The 21,066-nt window shown below is 51.2% G+C and overlaps 1 protein-coding gene across 3 annotated transcripts in view; it reads right to left on the bottom strand.

Annotated features, from left to right (window-relative positions):
* Window positions 1-339: 339 nt before the first annotated feature.
* Window positions 340-21,066, bottom strand: part of CARHSP1 (calcium regulated heat stable protein 1) — a 111,425-nt gene continuing 90,698 nt past the window's right edge. For all 3 annotated transcript variants that reach the window (XM_077275233.1, XM_077275234.1, XM_077275235.1), the window contains one exon: window positions 340-920. In XM_077275233.1, the coding sequence (XP_077131348.1) occupies window positions 758-920 (163 nt within the window). In that variant the 3' untranslated portion in view covers window positions 340-757. The remainder of the gene's footprint in view (window positions 921-21,066) is intronic.

Here is a 21,066-nt window from a genome sequence, read left to right as displayed (position 1 = left end):
TTATTAGACTGACTCATTTGCACCGACCATTTAGGAAAATCTGATAAAAATGTAATTTGCATAATAATTTGGAACATAGTGTATATATCAAAGCTAATACCAAGTAATGAAAGGCTGTTTTCACTGCAGTATCCACATGCACATGACATACAGCACATTATATTCTTTTTTTTTTCCCATGCCAGACAGGAAGGGTTTGGTGTACAACTGACATACACAATCTGTGCTAATATTTGCTTGGGCTACAAAATATATATTGCCGGTGCCCAACCGCTAAGGCACATGTGCAAACAGACATTTTACTTTCAGCTAAATGAAAACTCAAAATATTTGTAGACATTTATTACATAAAGTGTAATTATTTATTGGAGGCAGAACATTGTAAAAGAGTTAGCTATTCCTATTTTAGTATCGGAAGTCAGTGATGTGCAGTCTTCAATTTTTTTGTACATAATAAAAGTGGAAGAAGAAAATAAAAATGTCACAAGCTACAAGAGAGCGGTGCTCCGATCTGTCTGGGTTGGGCTATACAATAAAGCACGGTACCGGAGGTCACCGCATCGGAGATCAGACCGTTCTGCCCCCAGACACTTATTAATGGAATATAAGGCAGCATGTTGAGAAACCATAACATATAGAGTCCAGTGCATCCATGGTGGGAATGTTTATCGCTGATCACCTTATGCAGTAGCACACAATGTATGTTATCAACAATGGTTAGAAAAAAAATTAAATAAAACTCTGTTGTGGTTTGGATCTAAGAAGAGATGATATGTCCAGACCACGTCTCGTGCTTTGTCCCCGGAGTTAGATGGGTGATCACAACATCCACCGCCTGCTTCTTCTCATTCTTCGGAGGAATGGTGCAGACTTTGTAAGAGACTTCATCCCCTTCTACAGGGACATATTCGCCTTCAATACTGTCAAGGTGAAAAAAAAACACATTTCTGTAATCAAAATACCCTTGGATATCGGCCAGTAATTTACTTACACTTCATACCTGCAGTGACAGATTAATAGCAAATGAATGCAGTATTCTGATGGTACATTAATGGTGTATCCTTAGGGTAGCTTTCCTAAACATCTGCAGAAGCTACAAAGATGTCGCCCATTCTTCCACATTGGGACTTCCAACTATTACACATGTACGGTGTTTGTGGGCACATGGCAGTAGACTAAAAGCAGGGTTTATTTTTATCATAAATATCCACATGTAATTATTGATGGCACTTCCCGCACAACATGATACAACCATATACTCAGGCTAAGTGTACAAAAAGACGAGTTCTGAAGAGATCCATGAGAATAAATTTTACTGAGACAAAAAATATAAAAACAGGAAGAAAAGGCAAACAGAATATATAAACCAAATAATAACAAATGTATAGAAGTGTTGAAGAGGTATAGAAAAAACTAATGTACTGTGACTAGTGTTGAGCGATACTTTCCGATATCGGAAAGTATCGGTATCGGAAAGTATCGGCCGATACCGTCAAAATATCGGATCCAATCCGATACCGATACCCGATCCCAATGCAAGTCAATGGGACGAAAATATCGGAATTAAAATAAACCCTTTATAAACTTGTAGGTTCATTCTACATGAAGGAAAACAACTAAGAATAATGTAGGATGTATTGGGGGACGTGGCGGAGATATTAAAGGGACAGAGGTTTAGCCCAATGTAATAGAATAGCATGATTTTTAATTTTTTTTTATGAAGTTCGGCGTTAGAAAGAATTTGACTATGTAATTTTTTTTTTTTTTTATGTCAGATATTGATGTTTCACTACTTCCACGCCCTTCACCTTCTTTTTTACTTCTCCCACGCTTTCTTCTTAATTATCCTCATCATCAGCTTCTTTGACATCAACTTCTTCACCTTATTCATCTTCTTCTTCATCTTCTACCTATTATTTTTTGGGTTACATTGTTCATATTCTTTTTATTTTACTATTATCTTCATCATATTCAACTTCTTCATCATATTCTTATTTGTGACAGGCATTCCCGTAGTTGTTATCTATAAAAGTTTGAAGATTACACCTTCCGTTCTGCCTGTCACAAACCAGTTACATTTGTCCGCGTTCAGTTTGGCCTGCAGCATCAGGCTTTATCCAGGGGCACCACGAGGAGGAACGGACTCACCCCCATACACTGCTTAGTCTTCTTCTGCTTATAATTTACATAATATTTTTTTGCTCTGATATTTTGTGTTATGCTTAATGTCCTTCTGCTCTTTGTTCTGCAGCCTCTTGTTCTTCTGCTTCTCGGTCTTCCAGGTCGTCGTCGTCTCCAGGGTCGTCGTCTCCGGGGTCGTCGTCATCGGGGTGGTCTCCGGGGTCGTCGTCATCGGGGTGGTCTTCAGGGTCATCGTCTCCAGGGTCGTCGTCATCACGGTGGTTGTCGTCTCTGGTGTCGTCGTCATCTTAGGGGTGTTCTTCCGGGTCATCGTGTTTAGTCTCTTGAACTTGGAAATGTAGCAGAAGGTACAAGAAGGCTGAGAAAATGCCGAGAACCAGCTGATGGAACTGGAACTCGGATGGCTACCCGAAGGTCCAAGAGCCAATGGAACTACCGAGGACCAGCTGACGTTACTGGAACCCGGTTACTAAGCAGGAGGTACCCGTGCCTGAAAGCACTACCAAGGACCACCTGACGTTGGTGGAACTCGGATACCCAGAGGGAGGCACCTAAGCCAAAGGCTCTGCCCGGAACCAGCTGACGGTACTGGAACCAGGATGGGGAGCAGAAGGTACAAGAGCAAAAGACACTGCCGAGAACCAGCTGACGGTGCTGGAACCCGGATGGGTAGCCGAAGGTCCAAGAGCCAATGGAACTACCGAGGACCAGCTGACGTTACTGGAACCCGGTTACTAAGCAGGAGGTACCCGTGCCTGAAAGCACTACCAAGGACCACCTGACGTTGGTGGAACTCGGATACCCAGAGGGAGGCACCTAAGCCAAAGGCTCTGCCCGGAACCAGCTGACGGTACTGGAACCAGGATGTGGAGCAGAAGGTACAAGAGCAAGTGTCTGCGTGGCTTTTGCAGGACACGTTGCCGGCTGCACAGCAGGGGAACAGCTGGCGGTGCTGGACCCCACTGACACATTGGCGAGGTGTTTGGCTCTGTGCAGCCAGCACTTCCGGACAGCAACGAGCGGTGTTGTAGCCCGGGCTCTGCAGGGGGAGCAGAGTGTAGGCCGAAGCCTACTTGAACCAATTTCAAAGGTAACCTTTAACCCCCCCTCAGGGGTTAGAAAGTAGAAGAGCCACAGCTTATGCAGCAGTAGTGCTGCACAAGTCAAAGGTTGCTCTTTTAATTTCGCTCCTTGCACACGCTGAATGAAACACGTATAACATTTAGCCCTTTATACAGTCAAACTGTGTTGGAGGCGCGAGTTCCCTTTGTAATGAGACGCAGCACAGATGTCAAGAATCCCACCTTGGTGCTGGGTGCAGCCTCCTGAGCGTTGTTATTTGCTGTACAGGAGTCTGCGCTGTCGTGTTATCCCCTGGCCTAGCGCTGTTAGCGCTGCCCATCTTCTGACCTCATTTAATGTTGGCCGGTGCGGTTCGCGATGCCCATGAATCCCAGCCCCGCAGTGTATTGACATAGTTTAAACACTGCGGGGCTGGGATTCATGGCCTGGCGCAGTACATATGTTCGCCTCTCGCTTGGGTTCTTACACCTGCTTCAGACTATGTGGCGTCAGCTGATCCCTTATCGCATGCCACGGCCATGAAGCCGCACAGTCCGAAGAAGGCGGAAGGAGATGAGGGACAGGCGAAGTGATGCACTGCTCCTGCCCATCAAACACACCCTCGCAGTCCCAATAAATAAGACACCGAGGGGCGTTGTGTGGGTCAGGGCGGCCGCAGAGGCGCAGGCAGCCAAACAATGATGCCAGAAGACGGGCAGCGCTACCAAGGGGGTTGCAGCGTGTCATTACAAAGGAAAGTCACACCACCGGGACGGTTAAATGGTCACACAGAGGACACATTGCAGACGTGTTTTCAGTTCCACATGTGCGAGGAGAATACGTTTCTGAGCCACCTTGCACACATGCAGCATTACCGCTGTACAAGGTGGCTGGATAACGTAAAAACGCCTGGGGGAGGGGGGACAGGTTCCCTTCAATTTCAGTTCTTGTGTCTGCGTGGCTTTTGCAGGACACGTTGCCGGCTGCACAGCAGGGGAACAGCTGGCGGTGCTGGACCCCACTGACACATTGGCTGGTGTTTTTCTCTGTGCAGCTAGCACATCTGGGCAAAAACTGGCGGTGTGTTAGAGCCCAGGGACAGCAGGAGGAGGAGCAGGAGGAGGAGGAGCAGGGGGAGGGGAGTGTAGGCCGAAGCCTGCACAGGCGGCAGCTTTGGGTGTGTTGTGTCTGCGTGGCTTTTGCAGGACACGTTGCCGGCTACACAGCAGGGGAACAGCTGGCGGTGCTGGACCCCACTGACACATTGGCGAGGTGTTTGGCTCTGTGCAGCCAGCACTTCCGGACAGCAACTAGCGTTGTTGGAGCCCGGGCTCTGCAGGTGGAGCAGAGTGTAGGCCGAAGCCTAATTGAACCGATTTCAAAAGTCACCTTTAACCCCCCCTCAGGGGTTACAAAGTAGAAGAGCCACAGCTTATGCAGCAGCAGTGCTGCGCAAGTCAAAGGTTGCTCTTGTAATTTTTCTCCTTGCACACGCTGAATGGAACACGTATAACATTTAGCCCTTTATACAGTCAAACTGTGTAATGGAGGCGAGAGTTCCCTTTGTAATGAGACGCAGCACAGGTGTCAAGAATCCCACCTTGGTGCTGGGTGCAGCCTCCCGAGCGTTGTTATTTGCTGTACAGGAGTCTGCGCTGTCGTGTTATCCCCTGGCCTAGCGCCGTTAGCGCTGCCCATCTTCTGGCATCATGTAATGTCGGCCGGTGCGGTTCGCGATGCCCATGAATCCCAGCCCCGCAGTGTCTTAACATTGTTAAAACACTGCGGGGCTGGGATTCAGGGCCTGGCGCAGCACATATGTTCGCCTCTCACACTCGGGTCCTTACACCCGCTTCAGACTGTGCGGCGTCATCTGATCCCTTATCGCATGCCACGGCCATGAAGCCGCACAGTCCGAAGAAGGCGGAAGGAGAGGAGGGACAGGCGAACTGATGCACTGATCCTGCCCATCAATCACACCCTCGCAGTCCCAATAAATAAGACACCGAGGGGCGTTGTGTGGGTCAGGGCGGCCGCAGAGGCGCAGGCAGCCAAACAATGATGCCAGAAGACGGGCAGCGCTACCAAGGGGGTTGCAGCGTGTCATTACAAAGGAAAGTCACACCACCGGGACGGTTAAATGGTCACACAGAGGACACATTGCAGACGTGTTTTCAGTTCCACATGTGCGAGGAGAATACGTTTCTGAGCCACCTTGCACACATGCAGCATTACCGCTGTACAAGGTGGCTGGATAACGTAAAAACGCCTGGGGGAGGGGGGACAGGTTCCCTTCAATTTCAGTTCTTGTGTCTGCGTGGCTTTTGCAGGACACGTTGCCGGCTGCACAGCAGGGGAACAGCTGGCGGTGCTGGACCCCACTGACACATTGGCTGGTGTTTTTCTCTGTGCAGCTAGCACATCTGGGCAAAAACTGGCGGTGTGTTAGAGCCCAGGGACAGCAGGAGGAGGAGCAGGAGGAGGAGGAGCAGGGGGAGGGGAGTGTAGGCCGAAGCCTGCACAGGCGGCAGCTTTGGGTGTGTTGTGTCTGCGTGGCTTTTGCAGGACACGTTGCCGGCTACACAGCAGGGGAACAGCTGGCGGTGCTGGACCCCACTGACACATTGGCGAGGTGTTTGGCTCTGTGCAGCCAGCACTTCCGGACAGCAACTAGCGTTGTTGGAGCCCGGGCTCTGCAGGTGGAGCAGAGTGTAGGCCGAAGCCTAATTGAACCGATTTCAAAAGTCACCTTTAACCCCCCCTCAGGGGTTACAAAGTAGAAGAGCCACAGCTTATGCAGCAGCAGTGCTGCGCAAGTCAAAGGTTGCTCTTGTAATTTTTCTCCTTGCACACGCTGAATGGAACACGTATAACATTTAGCCCTTTATACAGTCAAACTGTGTAATGGAGGCGAGAGTTCCCTTTGTAATGAGACGCAGCACAGGTGTCAAGAATCCCACCTTGGTGCTGGGTGCAGCCTCCCGAGCGTTGTTATTTGCTGTACAGGAGTCTGCGCTGTCGTGTTATCCCCTGGCCTAGCGCCGTTAGCGCTGCCCATCTTCTGGCATCATGTAATGTCGGCCGGTGCGGTTCGCGATGCCCATGAATCCCAGCCCCGCAGTGTCTTAACATTGTTAAAACACTGCGGGGCTGGGATTCAGGGCCTGGCGCAGCACATATGTTCGCCTCTCACACTCGGGTCCTTACACCCGCTTCAGACTGTGCGGCGTCATCTGATCCCTTATCGCATGCCACGGCCATGAAGCCGCACAGTCCGAAGAAGGCGGAAGGAGAGGAGGGACAGGCGAACTGATGCACTGATCCTGCCCATCAATCACACCCTCGCAGTCCCATTAAATAAGACAACGAGGGCTGTTGTGTGGGTCAGGGCGGCCGCAGAAGCGCAGCCAGCCAAACAATGATGCCAGAAGACGGGCAGCGTTACCAAGGAGCTTGTTGCGTGTGTCAATACAAAGTCAAATCACACCTGAGGGACGTTTTAATGGTCACAGAGGACACATTTTAGACGTGTTCACTTCAACATGGGCAAGGAGAATAAGTTTCTGAGCCACCTTGAACACATGCAGCATTACTGCTGTTCAAGGTAGCTGTAAAACATAGAAACACCTGGGGGAGGGGGGACAGGTTCCCTTCAATTTCAGTTCTTGTGTCTGCGTGGCGGTCGCAGGACACGTTGCCGGCTACACAGCAGGGGAACAGCTGGCGGTGCTGGACCCCACTGACACATTGGCTGGTGTTTTTCTCTGTGCAGCTAGCACATCTGGGCAAAAACTGGCGGTGTTAGAGCCCAGGGTCAGCAGGAGGAGCAGGGGGAGCGGAGTGTAGGCCGAAGCCTGCACTCGAGCAAGTTGAAAGGAAACCTTTAACCCCCCCCCCCCAGGCGTTTGTAGCTGAAAGAGCCATTGTGTACAGCACTAATGCTGGAAAAGGTAAACTTAGCTCTTTTAATTATGGTCCTTGTACATGCGGAACCTAACATTTATGAAATGTGTCCCCACACAGCGTTAAACCGTCCGGTAGGTGGAACTTTCCTTTGTCGTGTGACGCAGCACAGCCATCATTTTTACCCCCTTGTCGCCGTTCGCCCCCTCCTCAGCGTTGTTTGAATCTGTCCCGGAGCCTGCGCTGTTAGGTTAGCCCATGGCCATGCACACATGTTGCGCTGCCCGTCTTCTGACCTCATTTGGTGTCAGGCTGGCTGCGCCTGTGCGGGTGCGCTGGCCGAGATCCCGCCTCGCAGTGTCGTCTAATGTAATCCCACCGCGGGCCTGTGATCCGTGCCCGTGCGCAGTGCATATCCTCTCCTCTCACTCCCCTCCCTACGGCTTTTTCAGACTGTGCGGTGTCACGGCCGTGGCATGCTATTAGGGACCAGCTGACATCGCACAGTCTGAAGAAGCCGTAGGGAGGGGAGTGAGAGGAGAGGATATGCACTGCGCACGGGCACGGATCACAGGCCCGCGGTGGGATTACATTAGACGACACTGCGAGGCGGGATCTCGGCCAGCGCACCCGCACAGGCGCAGCCAGCCTGACACCAAATGAGGTCAGAAGACGGGCAGCGCAACATGTGTGCATGGCCAAGGGCTAACCTAACAGCGCAGGCACCGGGACAGATTCAAACAACGCTGAGGAGGGGGCGCACGGCGCCAAGGGGGTAAAAATGATGGCTGTGCTGCGTCACACGACAAAGGAAAGTTCCACCTACCGGACGGTTTAACGCTGTGTGGGGACACATTTCATAAGTGTTTGGTTCAGCATGTGCAAGGAGCATCACGAAAAGAGGCACTTTTTCCCTTTGCATCATTACTGCTGCACAAGGTGGCTCCTTCAGTAACAAACGCCTGGGGGGGGGGGGGGTCAGGTTCCCTTACATTTAACTTGTTGTGCCTGCGTGGCGGTCGCAGTACACGTTGCCGTATACACAGCAGGGGAACAGCTGACGTTACTGAACCCCAATAACAGAGGAGGGACTGTTGACTGTGCGTACAGCACTTCTGGACGGCAACTGGCGGTGTTGGAGCCCAGGGACAGGTGGAGGAGGAGGAGGTTGGAGGAGGTAGGAGGGATTGCCACACACACAGCAGGGGAACAGCTGACGTTACTGAACCCCAATAACAGAGGAGGGACTGTTGACTGTGCGTACAGCACTTCTGGACGGCAACTGGCGGTGTTGGAGCCCAGGGACGGGTGGAGGAGGAGGAGGTTGGAGGAGGTTGGAGGAGGTAGGAGGGATTGCCACACACACAGCAGGGGAACAGCTGACGTTACTGAACCCCAATAACAGAGGAGGGACTGTTGACTGTGCGTACAGCACTTCTGGACGGCAACTGGCGGTGTTGGAGCCCAGGGACGGGTGGAGGAGGAGGAGGTTGGAGGAGGTTGGAGGAGGTAGGAGGGATTGCCACACACACAGCAGGGGAACAGCTGACGTTACTGAACCCCAATAACAGAGGAGGGACTGTTGACTGTGCGTACAGCACTTCTGGACGGCAACTGGCGGTGTTGGAGCCCAGGGACGGGTGGAGGAGGAGGAGGTTGGAGGAGGTAGGAGGGATTGCCACACACACAGCAGGGGAACAGCTGACGTTACTGAACCCCAATAACAGAGGAGGGACTGTTGACTGTGCGTACAGCACTTCTGGACGGCAACTGGCGGTGTTGGAGCCCAGGGACGGGTGGAGGAGGAGGAGGTTGGAGGAGGTTGGAGGAGGTAGGAGGGATTGCCACACACACAGCAGGGGAACAGCTGACGTTACTGAACCCCAATAACAGAGGAGGGACTGTTGACTGTGCGTACAGCACTTCTGGACGGCAACTGGCGGTGTTGGAGCCCAGGGACGGGTGGAGGAGGAGGAGGTTGGAGGAGGTTGGAGGAGGTAGGAGGGATTGCCACACACACAGCAGGGGAACAGCTGACGTTACTGAACCCCAATAACAGATGAGGGACTGTTGACTGTGCGTACAGCACTTCTGGACGGCAACTGGCGGTGTTGGAGCCCAGGGACGGGTGGAGGAGGAGGAGGTTGGAGGAGGTAGGAGGAGGTAGGAGGGATTGCCACACACACAGCAGGGGAACAGCTGACGTTACTGAACCCCAATAACAGAGGAGGGACTGTTGACTGTGCGTACAGCACTTCTGGACGGCAACTGGCGGTGTTGGAGCCCAGGGACGGGTGGAGGAGGAGGAGGTTGGAGGAGGTAGGAGGGATTGCCACACACACAGCAGGGGAACAGCTGATGTTACTGAACCCCAATAACAGAGGAGCGACTGTTGACTGTGCGTACAGCACTTCTGGACGGCAACTGGCGGTGTTGGAGCCCAGGGACAGGTGGAGGAGGAGGAGGTTGGAGGAGGTAGGAGGGATTGCCACACACACAGCAGGGGAACAGCTGACGTTACTGAACCCCAATAACAGAGGAGGGACTGTTGACTGTGCGTACAGCACTTCTGGACGGCAACTGGCGGTGTTGGAGCCCAGGGACGGGTGGAGGAGGAGGAGGTTGGAGGAGGTAGGAGGAGGTAGGAGGGATTGCCACACACACAGCAGGGGAACAGCTGACGTTACTGAACCCCAATAACAGAGGAGGGACTGTTGACTGTGCGTACAGCACTTCTGGACGGCAACTGGCGGTGTTGGAGCCCAGGGACGGGTGGAGGAGGAGGAGGTTGGAGGAGGTAGGAGGGATTGCCACACACACAGCAGGGGAACAGCTGATGTTACTGAACCCCAATAACAGAGGAGCGACTGTTGACTGTGCGTACAGCACTTCTGGACGGCAACTGGCGGTGTTGGAGCCCAGGGACAGGTGGAGGAGGAGGAGGTTGGAGGAGGTAGGAGGGATTGCCACACACACAGCAGGGGAACAGCTGACGTTACTGAACCCCAATAACAGAGGAGGGACTGTTGACTGTGCGTACAGCACTTCTGGACGGCAACTGGCGGTGTTGGAGCCCAGGGACAGGTGGAGGAGGAGGAGGTTGGAGGAGGTAGGAGGAGGTAGGAGGGATTGCCACACACACAGCTGGGGAACAGCTGACGTTACTGAACCCCAATAACAGAGGAGGGACTGTTGACTGTGCGTACAGCACTTCTGGACGGCAACTGGCGGTGTTGGAGCCCAGGGACGGGTGGAGGAGGAGGAGGTTGGAGGAGGTAGGAGGAGGTAGGAGGGATTGCCACACACACAGCAGGGGAACAGCTGACGTTACTGAACCCCAATAACAGAGGAGGGACTGTTGACTGTGCGTACAGCACTTCTGGACGGCAACTGGCGGTGTTGGAGCCCAGGGACGGGTGGAGGAGGAGGAGGTTGGAGGAGGTAGGAGGGATTGCCACACACACAGCAGGGGAACAGCTGATGTTACTGAACCCCAATAACAGAGGAGCGACTGTTGACTGTGCGTACAGCACTTCTGGACGGCAACTGGCGGTGTTGGAGCCCAGGGACAGGTGGAGGAGGAGGAGGTTGGAGGAGGTAGGAGGGATTGCCACACACACAGCAGGGGAACAGCTGACGTTACTGAACCCCAATAACAGAGGAGGGACTGTTGACTGTGCGTACAGCACTTCTGGACGGCAACTGGCGGTGTTGGAGCCCAGGGACAGGTGGAGGAGGAGGAGGTTGGAGGAGGTAGGAGGGATTGCCACACACACAGCTGGGGAACAGCTGACGTTACTGAACCCCAATAACAGAGGAGGGACTGTTGACTGTGCGTACAGCACTTCTGGACGGCAACTGGCGGTGTTGGAGCCCAGGGACAGGTGGAAAAGCAGAGGAACACAATGTAGGCCGAAGCCTGAGAAAGTCGAAAGGGAACCTTTAACCCCCCCCCAAGGCGTTTGTAGCTGAAAGAGCCAGCTTGTGCAGCACAAAAGATGCAAAAGGAAAAGGTGGCTCTTTTCATCATGCTCCTTGCAAACACAGAACTAAACACTTATAAAATGTGTCCCCTGCAACCGTAAAACCGTCCCGGAGGTGGGACTTTCCTTCGTAATGTGACGCAGCCCAGCCGTCATTCCTACCCCCCCGGCGCCGCGCACCGGCTCCTCAGCGTTGTTTTATTCCGTCAAGGAGCCTGCGCTGTTATGTTATCCCGTGGCCAGGCACACTTAGCGCTGCCCGTCTTCTGGCATCATTTGGTGTCTGGATGGCTGCGCCTGTGCGGCCGCGCTGGCAGAGAGCCCGCCTCGCAGTGTCTTCTGATTTAATCCCACTGGGGGCCTGGGATCCATGGACATGCGCAGTGCATATCTGAACCTCCACCTCTCACTCATCTCCCTATGGCTTCTTCAGACTGTGCGGTGTCACGGCCGTGGCATGCTGTTAGGGACCAGCTGACACCGAACAGTCTGAAGAAGCCATAGGGAAATGAGTGAGAGGTGGAGGTTCAGATATGCACTGCGCATGTCCATGGATCCCAGGCCCCCAGTGGGATTAAATCAGAAGACACTGCGAGGCGGGCTCTCTGCCAGCGCGGCCGCACAGGCGCAGCCATCCAGACACCAAATGATGCCAGAAGACGGGCAGCGCTAAGTGTGCCTGGCCACGGGATAACATAACAGCGCAGGCTCCTGGACGGAATAAAACAACGCTGAGGAGCCGGTGCGCGGCGCCGGGGGGGTAGGAATGACGGCTGGGCTGCGTCACATTACGAAGGAAAGTCCCACCTCCGGGACCGTTTTACGGTATCAGTGGACACATTTTATAAGTGTTAAGTTCTGCGTGTGCAAGGAGCTAAACAAAAATAGCTACCTTTTCCTTGGGCAGCATTACTGCTGCACAAGGTGGCTCTTTCAGTAACAAACGCCTTGGGGGGGGGGGGACAGATTCCCTTACATTTCAGTTGTTGTGTCAGCGTGGCGGTCGCATGACACATTGCCGGCTACACAGCTGGGGATCAGCTGACGTTACTGAAACCCAATAACACTGGGTCGTATGTTTTGACTGTGCAGACGGCACGTCTGAGCCTCAACTGGCGGTGTTGGAGCCCAGGAATTTAAGTTCAGGTGGTAGAAAGATGAACACAACAGGAGACCTGGATAACGTATACAGTGACCTAATTATTCAATCAGGAGGAGGAGTGGCAAATTCCGGCGAGATCCAGGCCTTGTTCATTTTCAGGAAAGTAAGCCGGTCAACGTTATCGGAGGATAGTCGCATGCGACGGTCAGTTAGTACACTACCTGCAGCACTAAAGACACGTTCCGATAATACACTGGCCGCAGGGCAAGACAGCACCTCCAATGCATACTGGCTTAGCTCTGGCCATGTATCCAGCTTTGAGACCCAAAACTTGAAAGGGGAAGAGCCGTCTGGGAGTACAGCAAGAGGGCAAGACATGTAGTCTGTCACCATCTGACGGAACCGTTGCCTCCTGCTGACTGGAGCCGTCTGTGATGGTGTAGACTTTTGTGGCGGGCACAGAAAACTGTGCCACAGTTCGGCCATACTGGTCTTGCCTTGGGCAGAGGCACTGCTTCTGCTCCCTCTTTGTGCAGAGCCTCCACCACGGCCTGGACGCACTGAGCTGCTTTGGAATGCACTAGCAGCACTTCTCTCAGTTGGAATGGAGAAGATGATGGAATTGACCAGTGTGTCTTGGTACTCCCGCATTTTTCGCTCCCGGTTCAACGGTGTGATGAGGCTTTCTACGTTGTCCCGGTAGCGAGGATCGAGGAGGGTGAACACCCAATAATCAGACATGTTGAGAATGTGGGCGATGCGGCGGTCGTTTCTCAGGCACTGCAGCATGTAATCCACCATGTGCTGCAGACTGCCAACTGCCCAAGAAACGCTGTCCCCTGCTGGAGGCGTGATCTCTGCCCGCTCGTCATCACCCCACCCTCGCTGTACACACTGAGTACTGGACAATTGTGTAACTCCCTCCTCTGGACGGATGTCTTCCTCCTCCATTGACTCCTCCTCATCCTCCTCACAAACGGTCCCCTGCCTACGCGTTTGTGAGGAACCACGTGGCGCTGACTGTCCAGAAGATGATGGAAATGGTGAATCCTCATCCTCCACCTCTTCCACAACATCATCCCTTAGCGCTTGCAGTGATTTTTCAAGCAGGCAGATAAGGGGGACAGTCATGCTGACTAGTGCATCATCTGCACTCGCCATCCGCGTGGAATAATCAAAGGGACGCAAAACCTGGCAGACGTCATTCATAGTGGCCCACTCTGTGGTTGTGAAGTCTGTACGGCGCTGACTGCGACTTTTTTGCGCCTGAAGCAGCTGGTACTCCATTACAGCTTGCTGCTGCTCACACAACCGCTCCAACATATGTAACGTGGAATTCCACCTGGTAGGTAGGTCACATATGATGCGATGTTCCGGCAGGCGGTGTCGGCGCTGCAGAGCCGCAATGCGCGCTTTTGCCGTGCTGGAACGCCGCAAGTGAGCACACTCTAGGCGGACCTTGTGCAGCAGTGCATCAAGATCCGGATAGTCCCTCAAAAAGCTCTGCACGACCAAATTGAGCACATGTGCCAGACATGGGATGTGAGTGAGGTTGCCGAGGCCCAGAGCTGCCACCAGATTTCGGCCATTATCACACACTACCATGCCTGGCTGGAGATTCGCTGGCACAAACCACACATCGCTCTCCTGCTTGATGGCATTCCAGAGCTCCTGCGCTGTGTGGCTACGATTCCCCAAGAAAATTAATTTCAAGACGGCCTGTTGACGTTTGGCCACGGCTGTGCTCATGTCGGTCGTAACAGGTACACGTTCATCACGGGTCCATGTGGAGGTGGACTGTGACGGCTCCTGCAGCGATGATTCTGAGGAACTGGTGTAAGAGGAGGAGTCAATGCGTACAGAATGGATTCCTGCAATCCTTGGAGTGGGCAGGACACGTCCTGCGCCACTCGCACGGTCTGTACCCGGCTCAACGACATTAACCCAATGGGCAGTGAGGGAAAGGTATCGCCCCTGTCCATGTTGACTGGTCCACGCATCGGTGGTGAGGTGGACCTTGCTACTGACGGCGTTCAGTAGCGCGTGTTTTATGTGTCCCTCCACATGCTTCTGCAGGGCAGGGACGGCTTGCCTGCTGAAGTAAAAGCGGCTGGGCACATTGTACTGTGGGACTGCCAATGACATCAAGTCACGGAAGCTGTCAGTCTCCACCAGCCTGAATGACAGCATTTCCAGTGACAGAAGTTTGGCAATGCCTGCAGTCAGAGCCTGTGCTCGTGGGTGGTTTGACGAGAAAGGCCGCCTTTTCTCCCATGCCTGTACTACCGATGGCTGTAGACTGGGCTGGGAGTGTGTGGATGACTGGGAAAGTGGCGCTGCGGGTGGAATTACAGCGGGTCTCTGGACAACAGGGGCAGAGGTTCTTCCACGGCGATCCTGGGAGGACGCCGAACCAGCTGCGTGTGAGGTAGAGGAAGAGGCAACACGAGCTGAAGAGGTGGTAGCTGCCGCTGTTGGTTGGCCTACCTCTTCAGTGTGTTTTTCTAACTCCGCCGGGTGCCTGTTGCGCACATGTTTCCACATGTTGGAGGTATTGAGGTTGCTGACATTTTTCCCTCTTTTGACTTTTTGATGACACACGTTGCATCTGACATAGCAAATGTCATCTGCAACTGTGTCAAAAAAGGACCAGGCACTGCAAGTCTTGGGAGCGCCCTTTTTGGCTTTTGGAAGAGACATGCTCCTAACGGGTGCCAAAGCGGAGGCTGCAGGATCCGCAGTCTTCCCCCTCCCTCTCCCTCTTTGGGCCGTACGGGGAATCTCTTCCTCAGAGCTGCTCCCACCACCTTCCTGTCCCTCACGCCAAGATGGGTCGAGGACCTCATCATCTACACTACCCTCTGCCCCCAACTGCTCCTCCTGGGTAGTCTCAGCAGCAGAGCACGCACCAGTAAGTGGCACCTGAGTGTCATCATCAGCTGATGCGGCCTGCGATGTGGTGACCGGAGCCACTGGCCCACCCGCCTCTTCAGAGGAAGACAGAAAAAGCTGTTGGGCATCACTGCACCCTGCCTCTTCTTCCATTTCTCCAATGCTGCTTGGCTGGCCCCCTGTTTCCAAGCCAAGAGATTCAGAGAACAGAAGTAGAGACGGCTCCTGTCCTGGGCTCTCTGTCTGCCTGGGCAATTTGGCAGGTGGTGAAGAGACAGATGGCTGCTCTCCAGTGCTCTGTGTCTGAGAGGATGTGGCACTAATGGAAGTTGATGCATTAGCTGCCATCCATCCGACAACAGCTTCAATTTGTTCTTCACGCAGCAGCGGTGTACGGCGCTCGGACACAAAGCTTCGCATGAACGACTGTTGCCTGGTGAAAGTGGGTGCTGATGAGTCACCGGTGCCCGCAGCAGGCACAGAATCCCCACGTCCCCTCCCTGCTCCGCGACGGCTCCCACGCCCCCGTGCCTTACTCACTGCCTTCTTCATCTTGGTTGACTGATAAAGATAAGCAGAAAAGTACTAACGGATTTGTGTGCTTATTCCTGAGCAACTCCTCCTAACAGGTATAAGAAGCACTAATTATCTAAAGTGTGGACTAGACTTTAATATGAGCTAATGTGGCCTACAGAAATGTAAAGTGGTGTAACTGGTGTGTTTGGTGAACTTTATTATTTATTTATTTTTTGGGGGCTGAGCTGACAACAGATAGAGCTGCAGTCACACGGAGACCGTGCAGACAGACGTAAACGGCGCTACAAGGCCCAAAAACCCTCCTCTACTTTATCCTATGTAGTGTTTTTCCACAAATTAGCTTGAGACGGGTGGAAAGACACTAATAGGATTTTTTTGAATAAATTAGCAGCAGACTACACTATTTGGAAAAAAAAGAAAATTGATTTGGCGGTATGACGCAGTGAAAAACCCTGAGCTGGAGACAACCAGGCTATAGCTGCTCACAGATTACAGGGCGAGCTGCAGTCACACGGAGACCGTGCAGACAGCCGTAAACGGCGCTGCAAGGCCCAAAAACCCTCCTCTACTTTATCCTATGTAGTGTTTTTCCACAAATTAGCTGGAGACGGGTGGAAAGACACTAATAGGATTTTTTTAAATTAATTAGCAGCAGACTACACTACTTTGAAAAAAAAGAAAATTGATTTGGCGGTATGACGCAGTGAAAAACCCTGAGCTGGAGACAACCAGGCTACAGCTGCTCACAGATTACAGGGCGAGCTGCAGTCACACGGAGACCGTGCAGACAGCCGTAAACGGCGCTGCAAGGCCCAAAAACCCTCCTCTACTTTATCCTATGTAGTGTTTTTCCACAAATTAGCTGGAGACGGGTGGAAAGACACTAATAGGATTTTTTAAAATAAATTAGCAGCAGACTACACTACTTTGAAAAAAAAGAAAATTGATTTGGCGGTATGACGCAGTGAAAAACCCTGAGCTGGAGACAACCAGGCTATAGCTGCTCACAGATTACAGGGCGAGCTGCAGTCACACGGAGACCGTGCAGACAGCCGTAAACGGCGCTGCAAGGCCCAAAAACCCTCCTCTACTTTATCCTATGTAGTGTTTTTCCACAAATTAGCTGGAGACGGGTGGAAAGACACTAATAGGATTTTTTTGAATAAATTAGCAGCAGACTACACTACTTGGGAAAAAAAAAAAAAAAAGGAACAGTATGAGGCAATGAACCACCCTCCCTGAACTGAATACAACCAACTATGGATGGCCTATGTGGCTGCACTCAGACTGGAGACTGGGCTGCACTCACACACACACACACACAGACCCTGCAGATCGCTGTGAAAACAGCGCTACAAGGCAAAAGCAAGGTGAATAGTAGGTGAACACAGCGGTTGCTAAATTAGCCTTTGGAAAGCACAAAGAAGCAAATCGCTATCTCTAAACTGTCCCTCAGTCAGCAAACAGCGTCCTGTCACTAACTGAATTCACAGCAGAGTGATCGCAAAATGGCGCCAGCGACTTTTAAACTGCATCATGACATCATTACACCAGCCAATCACAGCCTTGCCAGTAGTTTCATGCCCTCCATGCTAAACAGGATGTGCCCACACTTGGAATCAATCTCATTGGCTGAATTTCTGCTTTTTGAATCTTAGAACTTCCGATTCCGGTATCCGATACGCGGCAAGTATCGGAATCCCGGTATCGGAATTCCGATACCGCAAGTATCGGCCGATACCCGATACTTGCGGTATCGGAATGCTCAACACTAACTGTGACCTCTCTTCCTCCTCTTTTCAAAAAGAGGTACACCGAGTTTTTTCAGCACTTTTTTTTGTGCTGAAAATGCCCCTCTCAGCTTATACATGAGTCATTGTCCCAGAAGATGGCAGGAGAGGGAGGGAACGGCTGAGGCTGAAGCCGGCTGCTGCTGCTTACATTTTTAGACCAGGGGTGGCATAAGGTCACCCAAAAGCAGTGTGAAAGACTGGTGGAAAGCATGCCAAGACGCATGAAAGCTGTGATTAAAAATCATGGTTATTCCACAAAATATTGATTTCTGAACAGTTAAAACATTAGTATTGTTGTTTCTAAATGATTCTGAACTTTTTTTTCCCAGTATTTGATGGCTGCAAGCAATGCAATTTTTTGTTATTTTGACCATTTCTCATTTTCAGAAAATAAATACAAAATGTATTGCTTGGAACTTCGGAGACATGTCAGTAGTTTATAGAATAAAAGAACAATTTACATTTTACATCTAAAGAGAAAAATCAGACAACCTGAAAATTTTGAAGTGGTCTCTTAATTTGCCAGAAGTCCAAAAAATGAAAATAATGTAAAATGAGCATATAATAGGGAGAGATATGTTCCACACCTGTATCCCTATGGTATGGATGAGTTGTGTGTAAAGACCAAAAGAGGTGGAAAGTCTTAGTTACTTACCGGTAACGGTAGTTTTCGCAGCCCATGACAGCACCATGAATGAGGGGATCCGCCCTTCAAGGACAGGAAACCTACAGACATAAAAGGGCAGCACTTCTCCCACACATCAGCTGGATTACAGAGCAGGAGAGGACCTCCCATGGTTAATGGCAGAAAACATACAATACACCTAACACACCAGATAATTTCACAACTGTGAATACGGACAAGTGGAAGAAGTGCCCACCCACACATGAAGGGAGGCGATATAAGGGTGCTGTCATGGGCTCCGAAAAACACCGTTACTGGTAAGTAACTAAGACTTTATTCAGTCTCCCATGACAACACCATGAGAGAATTACAGAGAGGTAAGAATTTTAGGGAGGGGCAACATCCTGAAGTACCCTTATTCCAAATGTGAGATCGGAAGAGGCACCCATATCCAGCCTATAATGTGTATAAAAGGTGGAAGGAGAAGACCATGTAGCTGCCTTACATATCTGCTCGATCAAGACCTCGGATCTATCCGCCCAGGAGGCTGCCATGGCCCATATGGAGTGAGCCCTCAGACCTTCTGGCGCTGTCTTGCCACTTGACATATAAGTTAATGAAATGGCCTCCCTGATCCATCTAGCTAATGTGCTTCTTGACCCCTAAGACCCTTTATAGCTCCATGGAAAGAGACAAATAACGAATTATCCTTTTTCCAAGTAACAATGACTGATAAGTACTCTAACAAGCACCTCCTTAGATCGAGCGTATGAAGCTTCATTTCCATCTAGTTCTTAGGATTGGGAAAGAAGGAATGGAGAACTATTTCCTATGGAATTTGGAGGCTACATTCGGTAAGTAAGATGGATCTGGCATTATGATATACCCAGTTCTTGGAGGATAGGGCTATGGTGGAAACCTAGAAAGAGCTTGAATATCACTCACCCTTTGGGCAGATGTTTATGCAACCAGGAGGACTACTTTAAGGCAAAGCAACTTTATTGGTGCTGACTCAATGGGTTCAAACAGGGAACCTGTCATAGCTGTCAGGACCAGGTTCAGGTCCCACGGCATTATTCTCTCCTTAAGGATTGGCCTAGATCTAGTTGACGCCTTAATAAATCTAGCTATCCAGTATTTCAACACGAGATCACAACTAAACAAGGCCCCCAGGGCTGATACCTGGACTTAGAGTACTAGTCTCATCTCAAAACCCTTCTTAGGGAACTCCAGAATCAGACCAATTGGGAGACCGGGCCCCCTCCCCCATCTTAAAATTTGAGGTAGACAATAACCTTTTCCAAGTTCTGGCATAAATTCTGGTCGGGACCACAATCCTACTCTTTAGAAGAGTGGCCATCAGATTAGGAGAAGAATCTCTTTCCCTCAACAATGACCTTTCAAATTCCACACTGTCAGGTGAAGCTCGGCCACTCGTAGATGGCAGACTGGCTCCTGGGAGAGGAGATCCGGGAGCTCCAGTAGCACCCAAGGCTCAGTGACCGACATGGTCCTCAGCCACGAAAACCATGCCTTTCTGGGCCAAAAGGGGGCAACCACGATAATCCTTGCCCTGTCTTCTCTTACCTTCCTTTCTACCAGTAGCAACAGAGGTAATAGGGGAAAAAGCATAAGCTAGCTTGACGTTCCACTTGATCAGGAAGGTATCCACCGCCAGTGGCCTTTCCCTGGGGTTGAGAGAACAGAACTGCTTCACCTGTTTCTTTTGGTGGTGAAGAGTTCTATGTCTGGATGATCCCACATCCACACAATCTGCTTGAAGATGGAACCACTCAGTATCCACTCTCCCTGCCAGGATGTTTCAGCTAAAAAAGTTTGATCTGATATTTTCTTTTCCTCTTATGTGAAGAGCAGTCACTGATAGAAAATGGTTCTCCGCTACTTGAAACAATCGATCTACCACCTCCATTAAGGGTCTGAACTGGGTTCCCCCTTGGTGGTTGATGTACGCCACCGGTCACCTGATTGTTGGAGACGATACTGACATGATGACCCTGTAGGGATATAAGGAGCCTTTTTACAGCTAGTTCCACCGCCATCAGTTCCTTCAGGATAGATGAGCTATCTAACTGCTCTCCCCTCCAAATTCCCTGGACCATGACCTCACCCAGATGAGCCCCCCCCAACCTGTAGAGCTAGCGTATGTAGTGACTACGTGAGGTATCTGATTTACCCAGAGAACACCTCTGGATAGATTAGCCAGGTCTAACTACCACGTCAGAGATTGCAAAGAAGATGAGGATAAAGTAATTACACCATCCAGGTACCCCCTGAGGAATCTGTCATTAAGCAAGACGTCCCATTGTAAGGCTATGTGCACATGTTGTGGATTTTTTGCATATCTGCAGCGTTTTTTCCATGCAGATTTGCACCAAATCCGTAAAGAGTGCTCAGGCAATGTTAATCAATGGGAATCCAGAATTAGTGTGCACATGCTGCGGAAAATTCCGCACTGATTCTCGGCGTTTTATTTTCCGAAGCATGTCAATTCTTTTTGCGGATCTGCAGCGTTTCTGCACTCATTGACTTACACTGAGTCAGTCAAATCCTCAGCTAAACTGCAGGTGTAAAAAGGTCTGCGGATTAGCTGCAGATTTGTGTGCCAAAAACACTGCAGAAAGGAAGGAGGAAGAGTGTGTGGGCAGAGAATGTGTGTGTGGGCAGAGACTATGTATAAGCGGAGAATATGTGTGGGTCTGTCTGCAGGCGTCTGTGTATGTGTGGGAGTCTGTGTGTGTGTGCGGGTGTCTGCGCGGCTGTCTGCGTGTGTGTGTGTGATTACAGGAGATCGAGGGCATCGCATGGATTTATTCTGGCTGTGTCTTTATTTAACCAATAACAACTATAGATTAGTTATGGATAGGTGTCTTATTGTCACCTGTCCATTATTAACCCCTGGGCTTTATGTCACCTTACAATACAAAGGTGACATTTACCCCACTTGCCTCCACTACAGGGCAAGTGGGAAGAGAGAGGCTAAGTGCCGGAATCTTAGAGATGCACCAT

Source organism: Ranitomeya variabilis, chromosome 7 (assembly GCF_051348905.1).
Source record: "Ranitomeya variabilis isolate aRanVar5 chromosome 7, aRanVar5.hap1, whole genome shotgun sequence".
Taxonomy (NCBI): Eukaryota; Metazoa; Chordata; class Amphibia; order Anura; family Dendrobatidae; genus Ranitomeya; species Ranitomeya variabilis.
The sequence above is the reverse complement of the archived record's forward strand: the minus strand, read 5'-3'. Positions and strand labels throughout refer to the sequence as shown.